Consider the following 8,582-nt stretch of genomic DNA (forward strand, 5'->3'; position numbering starts at 1 on the left):
GCTTGGGCAGCACCTCTGCTCCTAAAGCACAGTGAAAATCTCCAGAGGGCTACAGTCAGCATTCTGGGTCATCAATCACTGGTAATGCACTAGAGTTCAATTTACTAGGGTGAAAGACCAATTTAAGGAAGAAATATAGATAGGCTATTATTCTTGAGAATTTAACATTAAAGCCTCAACATGGATTTTTAATAACGTGGAAGCTCTGCAGCAATAGCAGTTTGGTTCATCTCTTCTGTTGAGGGGGAAAACATCTGTTTGAACAAGATGTTAGGTCATCAACTGCATGGAGAGCAATTTCAAGGTCATATGAAATATAAAGATGATTAAGGTCTCTCTGGAACACTGACTTTTTAGTAGTTTGACTGTTTTTTCTTCTTCCTTAAACAGTATCACACATCTTTCTTTAATTTCTCACCGGAATTCATCAAAACAGAAGTGGTACTGTGCGAGATAAGCGTCCTAAAGAGAGAATTACCAAATTTTAAGTTCTTTAACATAATTTGATTTTTGTCTTTCCATACAGCTAACACCTCACTACTTAAGATTACTCCATTGTCTTAATTTGTGAGCCTTGGGAGGGAGGAAGGAACCCAACACGTCTGTTTTTTTCACTGAGAAGCTACAACTAGGACTTTCAAGTACAAATCAAAGACAAAAATAGCAATTAAAGTTTCTTATCTCCCAGTAGTTATATCCCTCTCTGAAAAAGTTCTGCTACTATCCCTTTTTGTTCTAAGAGGGTAATACAAAGATTTCTTGCAACCCAACACCTGAGGCTGAGATGTCTACCAAGCTATTATTCCTGCCCACATTGCCTCCTTATTATAACCCAAGTCCCTTTGGTACTGTCTCTTTTAAAACTTATCTCAGTGCTACCATCCTAATTTGCATTCAGCACTTCTGAAACAGCAAAACTAACCTGATTTTTCACTGAATTTCCAGCCCTGAAAGGCAGCACACTGGCTTCTAGAGAACACTTTAGCTCTGTCACAGTGAAGTGGAGATGCTGCCCCAGAGAGTAGGGCTGTTGGATCAGAAGCTGTAACAAACCCAGTCTTTGCTGGAGTAAATTATTAATTCATGTGCACAGGAATATAATTCAAATAGAAGCAAACTCACTTTCTGAATAGAGTTTATTTACACAGAGAATATCAACCATTAGGGCTCCCAGCTTGATTTCCTTCTCTTGCTGAGTCTCTATTTAAACCACAAGAAGAAGCAAGTAAACCTTGAGCTTGTGCCCCCATCATGACAATTCAAGGCTAGGAATCAACCTTCAGACCTCCTGGGACATCTTCCATTCCTGTGCTCCAGGACAGCAAACTTGCTGGCTGGTGCATGGGCAGCTCATGCCAAGCCCCGTCCCTGTGCACGCATGGGGCCTCCCTCAAGGCAGAGGGGGATGCCTAGACAGGGGTGCCCTCAGGGGCCTGCAGGGCTGCAGCCTGCTGCGTGTTCTCCAGTAGCCCTTCAGGAGCTGGTTGAGCTGCGTCTTCTCAGTGTCGCGGCATGGGCAGATGAGCAGCAGGAAGGGGTTCCCCTTGAGCTTGATGACAGCCATCTTGGCGTGGTCAAGGCCATCCCGGTTGGGGATCTGCAGCAGGTGGGCATAGCTGCCAGAGTGAGGCTGGAACTGGGATGCCAGAACCTTGAACAGCTTGTGGACGAGGTCCTTCTCCTGTGGGGCAGCATGCTCAGCTCCAGCATCGGGGCTGCGGGGAGGCGACGAGAAGATACTTACCGTCAGCCAGAAATCCGCCATGCGCATGGTGCGCTCGTTGGTGTCCCCCAGCTTGACGTAGTCGATGAGCTGTGGGGAGGAAGGAGGGCAGAGCCATTAGGGTCCCTCGGCCGGCAACCCTCCCCGCGGCCGGGCCGCTCACCCGCTCCGTGTAGCCCCGCATCTCGTCGGCGCGCGCCCACGGCGCCTCGATGCGCTCGTGCTGCACCAGCGCCGTCACCAGGTCGCGCAGCAGGTCGAGGCGCGAGCGCGGGCCCAGCCCCAACCGCCGATGCACGCGCCCATACGAGATGGCGGCCGCCACCGACAGCCACATCTTACCACCCTCTCGCTGCAGCAACCACAGCCGGGCACCATGGGAGGCACCTCCCAGTAGCTGCCACGCGCCGCGCAACACGCCAGGAGTTGTAGTTCGCCCCTGCCAGCGGGCATGACCCACAGCTGCTGCATAGAGCGGGTAAGAGGGCCGCCGCCGGGCTCGGCGAAAATGGAGTCCGGAGCCACGTACCGAGAGGTCTGAATGGGGCAGGGAAGCCGGGCCCGGCCCGGCAGAAAGGGCCGAGCCGGCCCCATGCCTCCGGAGGGGAGTCTGTTCGCCGCACGTCAGTGACGTCCGCAGTGCGCAGGCGTAAAGGAGCTGACTCGCCTGTGGGGGGCATCCTAGGCGAGGAAAGTCTTGCAGCATGCTGGGACCTGCGGGTCTGGCGCGGGCGCGGCATGCCGGGAGCTGTAGTTTCGTGCCCCGGCGGGGCCGGTCGCCATCCCCCGCCGCAGTGGGGCCCTGTCTCGCCGCAGCCAGCCCGGCAGTGTAACAGCTCCGCCGCTGTCTCTGCTGTACCGGGGCTTCCTCGGGGCTAGGCTGTGGCGGGCAGGCAGGGTGGGCTCTGACGGGAGGAGGAAGAGCGGCCGGCCTCCCTGCTGCCCCTCACTGCAGCTGGGGCGAGGTGGTGGGACACCGCCCTCACAGGATGCTCCTGGGGCTGCGGGGAGGGGCTCAGGCAGGCGTGAAGGGTAGGTGAGGCCTGCCAGAGCCTTTACCTTATTCCCTCTTTTTCCCCAGTACCGGTGGCAGGATGCCAGAGGAGCCTTGGACCCCCCATATCGCATCCCCAGGCTGCACGGAAGCTGTGTACACCGGCAGCGTGAGGTAAGGCCGCTGGAGCCAGTGTCATGTAGCCCTCATGGGGCGCTGGAGCCACCATCCTAATAGTGGAGGTGGGTGCATGCCTTATTTCCACAAAGACAGAAACCTGCCCTATTCTGCAAGACCTCATGCCCCCATAGTCCTGCTCCTGGAAGTGCGTATAGCTCAGCTCCGAGAAAAATGCTAAAAGGCAGCATAAGGGGGGTTCCTGCTACTTGTCTCTTCCAGCCAACATTTCTGTATTTCAGAGAAAGGATGTGTAACAAAAGCAGCTACCAACAGCGTAAGAAAAAATATCTTTGTTATTATGAATACATCATAAAATCACAATCATTTTATACACATTTTAGTATTTCATATACTTATATAAATAAAGTGAACAGTATAGTTATTGGAATGTGTAATAGGAACAAACATATGGATTTTATTGTAAAATTAACAAATTCTTGGACCCCACCCCATCTTTTGTTGCTTCTCTGGGGCTTAACATATTAACTCTGAAATACTTCTAGGAAGAAGGTTATTCAAGCTGTGATACCAACAATAACTCCAGGGATTACCTTAATTCCATTTACAATCAATTTTCCTCTCCTTTTCCTGGTTTAGCCTGACTATATAGGAATTCCTTTGTGTCAGTATTCCAGCTTTGCAAGAAAGACTAATCCTGTATGTACTTGGCACAGTGTTGAAAGAACATTTTCCAAGCTTTACGATTTTGTTAAACCCATTAACAATCAGCATTTTCCCATCACTACACACTCTTGCAAATGTTTCCATTAAATATATTTCTAATATTAATAAAATAACAAACTCTTTATTGTCCTTCTGCTTATAACTTGATGTCTTAACATCAAAATAATATTTCTTTCTAATAAAATTATACATAGTATTTATATGAAACAAAGTTGTTATGTGCATGAGCCTAGTAATGAAACTAGACATGAGTGTAGATGTTTCTACATTCTTATTTTGGATTCTTGGGGGGGGGTTGTTATTTTTGGAGCCACAGCATAATAAATAATTTACAAGGTAATGACTTCCCTGGCTCCGCGGTAACCAAGCTTAAAATTGGAAATGATTCCTCTGGTCTGGCTTTATAAAACTTTGAGTATGCTGAAGAAAATGTCACTTTTCTATCTGAGTGTCTATATGTGTTTATCCATAAATCTTAATGAAATGTTTCTGATATAATGTGTTATGAAAGTTACCATACAATGAAATGAGAAAGGTCTATACAAAGATCTTAGCTGGATGCAGACAGAAAACTGAACCTTCCCAGCCAGCTGTGCTCAGAGGGACTCCCCCTGCTGTAGGAATTCCTGTGTCTTGTGGAGTGGACTTGTCATTACCATCGTGTCCCCTCCCTGCTGCTGGGATTCAGCTAACAGCACTTTGGGGGAGGGAGTCTGGAAAGAGGAGGGTGAAGCACAAGGACAAACCCAAGGAGCACTTTCCTTCATCTTTTTTATGGAGGAAGAACGTATGTTGGAAAACCCAGCTATGAGCTGTGAACACCAATGATGCAGACTCCAGAAAGGGAAGTTATTGAGGATGCCATTCAGAAAGGCATGTAAACACGTGCCCTATTTTATGTTCGTGAGTCTGTAGGACAGCTTTCTGCACTTACAGTGAGGCATGTATTTTATCTACTTTTCTGGTCCAGTCTCAGAATTTCCCTTCCCTGGATACTTACGCACAGCAGGGCAATTGTCGCTTCCCTCCAAGTTTCATAGTCAAACTGTAGGAACTTCTCATTTGGTATTTCTCTATATTTGGAAAAGCAGAGCTTAGAACTAAAATAAGTGTCTTTTTTATAACACGTTATGGGCAGGGGGCAATAGAATTTAGTTGGTATATAGGAAATGACTCATCTAACTCATTATTCAGTATCTGATGGTCCAAAAAACTGCAGCTACTAATTCTATAAGTGGGAAACAACTTGATCCAGCAGGTGATGGGGTGTGGTGGTAAACATGTGCAAGAGTTACATAATTTGCAAGAGTTACAAGAGTTTATCAGCTGAATGTTCACAAGTCCATGGGGCCTGATGGGATTCATCCCAGAGTACTGAAGGAGCTAGCGGATGTTACGGCAGGACCCCTCTCGATCATCTACCAAAGGTCTTAGGAGTCTGGGGAGGTCCCCGCTGACTGGAAGCTAGCCAACGTTATTCCAATTTATAAGAAGGGTGTGAGGGAAGACCCAGGGAACTACAGACCTGTTAGTCTAACCTCAGTTCCTGGAAAAATTATGGAGAAGGTCATAGTGGGTGCTATTGAAAGGCATTTGAAGAACAATGCAATCATCAGGCACAGTCAACATGGGTTCACAAAGGGAAAGTCCTGTCTAACTCATTTGATATCCTTCTATGATAGGGTCACCCGCCTAGTGGATGAAGGGAAGGCGGTGGATGTAGTTTTTCTGGACTTTAGTAAGGCTTTTGATACTGTCCCTCACAGCATCCTTCTGGACAAGTTGTCCAACTGTGGGATGAGCGGGTTCACGGTGCGCTGGGTGAAGAACTGGATGAAGGGCAGGGCTCAAAGGGTTGTAGTGAATGGGGCTACATCTGGCTAGCGACCGGTCACCAGCAGTGTTCCTTAGGGTTCAATTCTAGGGCCAGTCCTGTTCAATATATTTATCAATGATCTGGATGCAGGAGTTGAATGCACCATTAGCAAGTTTGCTGATGATACCAAACGGGGAGGTGCTGTTGAATCTCTTAAGGGATGAGAGGCCTTGCAGAGGGATCTAGCTAGACTGGAGCATTGGGCAATCATTAATGGGATGAAATTTAACAAGTCGAAATGCCAGATTCTGCACCTAGGACGGAGTAATGCCGGGCACAAGTATAAATTGGGAGAGGAGTGGCTGGAGAGCAGCCCTGCAGAAAGGGATCTGAGGGTGCTGGTTGACAGCAGGCTCAATATGAGGCAGCAGTGTGCCCTGGCAGCCAAGAGGGCAAACCGCATCCTGGGGTGCATCAAACACAGTATAACCAGCCGGTCAAAAGAGGTGATTATCCCGCTGTGTTCAGCGTTGGTGCGGCCTCACCTTGAGTACTGTGTCCAGTTCTGGGCCCCACAATTTAAGAAGGATGTGAAGGTCCTTGAATGCATCCAGAGGAGGGCAACACAGCTGGTGAGAGGGCTGGAAGGCATGTCCTATGAGGAGCGGCTAAGGACTTTGGGCTTGTCTAGTTTGGAGAAAAGGAGGCTGAGGGGCGACCTCATTGCTCTCTACAGCTTCCTGAGGAGGGGAAGTGGAGAGGGAGGTGCTGATCTCTTCTCCCTGGTATCCAGTGACAGGACGCATGGGAATGGCTCAAAGCTGCATCAGGGGAGGTTTAGACTGGACATTAGGAAGCATTTCTTTACCGAGAGGGTGGTCAGACACTGGAACAGGCTTCCCAGAGAGGTGGTCGATGCCCCAAGCCTGTCAGTGTTTAAAAGGCATTTGGACAATGCCCTAAATAACATGCTTTAACTTTTGGTCAGCCCTGAAGTGGTCAGGCAGTTGGACTAGATGATCGTTGTAGGTCCCTTCCAACTGAACTATTCTATTCTATTCTATGCTATGCTATGCTATGCTATGCTATTCTACAAACATAACATTTGACATTTAGAAATTTACTTAAAATTGCATATTCATGAACAATGTTATTTATACTTAGTTGCCTGCTCGAAATTAAGAAAATAAGACACAAATGCCTCATTTCATTCTGTCTTAGAGGTTTCTTTCAGTCTGCTGCGTATAAGACCACCCCTCTTTTGGCCACAAGTTCCTTCCCCAAATCTCACTGATTTCTTTATTACCTGGTTCACAAGACTACGTGGATCTGCAGCTGCTGGGAGAGCTCCTTCCAGAGGAGAAGCCCAAAGACCACAGGGTGAGAGCACTATCATTTTTTCTAAGCTACACCAGTGACTTAGTCATTGCTTTGTAAATATTGATATACATATAATGTGAAGAGGAATACAGAACGTTAATGTTCTTAAAGCTAATGCCCTTGCTTGTGGCATACTGATAGTGAGGAGTTGGTAAACAATTACAGGAATGGACACATCCTCTTAAGATAATATGCAAAAGATATGAAAGGTCTAGACAGCCAGCTGTTTATACAACATGACCTGTACTGGTGGTATAGAGATTACACCAACTATCTTTTGGCCCAGAGAATATGGAAGGGAATTCAAACCTTTACGGGTTATCTGAAAAGGGCCTGCTTATATTTTTACCTGTATTTATTCTATTAGAACATGCAAGCCCTGAAAAACATGGCAAAATAAAAAGTTTTTCTTTGCATTTGTAACATGGACATGACCCAGCACTAAACATACTGTAGAAGTAGCAGCTACACAGATACAACATTGAAGTTTTGTGCTTAATATACTCCTTTATCTTCTAAGCATGGCAAAGTCCTCAGCAGCTGTGGTAATCCAAAATAAATGGTAACATGCATCATCCATGAGGGTATGGTCTAACTTGTGCATCCAATTTTCCAGTGTAAAAAAAGGGCACTCCTTTTCATCCCTCTTCACAAATATAGGATCCCATGTGCAGTACCTCACCTTAGCCATCCTTGTACCAGTTGCAATGTTTTGTCATGTGCACTCCTGCACCTACTCATACACCTCATATACCCAGCCAAATACACTGCAACTCTGTGTTCCAGTTCCGTGAATGCCATTTAGGTTGCTCTCACACAGCTGAGGAACAAAACAGGTGGAAGCTCTTTGCAAACATGAGGCCTCTCTCTGGTCTTGATTTCACTTGGACTTCAGCATTTCACCAAGGAAGACATGCACCTACAGGAGGTCAGAATCTGACTCTTTTTGCAAGACTGGGATTGATTTTGTGCTTGCCAATAAGCCTACTTGATTCACTTATGCTTGTTTTTCCCACTTTATACATTCCCTGTTCTCTTGCTCATCTTTGTGTAATGTATGCAATATCAATCTGTTGAGGAAGGGAACTGGCCTCCACGCTGAGTAGTGGGAGAATGGTAAGGGAAAAGTAGTACTAGTTTAGGACAAACACATCTTTTTGACTCTCTTTGCACAATACTCTAGCAACACAAAGCCAAATAATTTCCAGATCAACAAGCAGCGCCCTTGTGTCACTGCTTCACCATATTTTTTGGCCTTTTTCTGCCATGGTGGGGCATAATAGAAGGAGACATTTCACTTACAGCTGGCCTCTGCTGTGAAACAGGGATCTACTTTTCACTCTCTCCTAAGCCTGGGGACACTAGCTGGAGACTTGAATTCAGTGGTATAATACATTTACATGTATAACTGTGGACCTAGGGTTTCATTATTGACATCATTCAGGGATGATGTTCAGCTACCCCTCTACCCCTGGCAAAATTTGGGTACTGGGTCATTTGGACACAATGCAAGGTAGGCAGATGAGATGCTGTGGTCTGCGCCATTAGCTAGAGCGTGCCTTAATCATGCTAGCCCAATACACTAAGAAGGTTTTCCTGATAGTCTAGGTATAACGCACAGTGCAGGCTTGATGGTATGGAATTACTGCAAGGAGGCTACCATGAACTGAGAAAGCTACAGTACAGGCAGCATGGTTGGGGAAAAGCAGAGAGAAAACTGGGAAATAATATATATATATTTTACATTGTCGGCACATTTTTATATTGAACAACTCTAAAGGGGCTCGATTTTTCAGTAGACATAG

General features: G+C 46.7%; 1 protein-coding gene across 1 annotated transcript; it reads right to left on the reverse strand.

The window, feature by feature from the left end:
• Positions 1-891: 891 nt before the first annotated feature.
• On the reverse strand, positions 892-2,065 carry LOC142075113 (large ribosomal subunit protein bL17m-like). Its single transcript, XM_075136133.1, is given in 4 exon segments — positions 892-1,465; positions 1,468-1,681; positions 1,745-1,813; positions 1,887-2,065. Coding segments are annotated over 4 exon segments (513 nt in total). The 5' UTR covers positions 2,061-2,065; the 3' UTR covers positions 892-1,409.
• Positions 2,066-8,582: the final 6,517 nt, after the last annotated feature.

Source organism: Calonectris borealis, chromosome W (genome assembly GCF_964195595.1).
Source record: "Calonectris borealis chromosome W, bCalBor7.hap1.2, whole genome shotgun sequence".
In the NCBI taxonomy this organism is placed as follows: domain Eukaryota; kingdom Metazoa; phylum Chordata; class Aves; order Procellariiformes; family Procellariidae; genus Calonectris; species Calonectris borealis.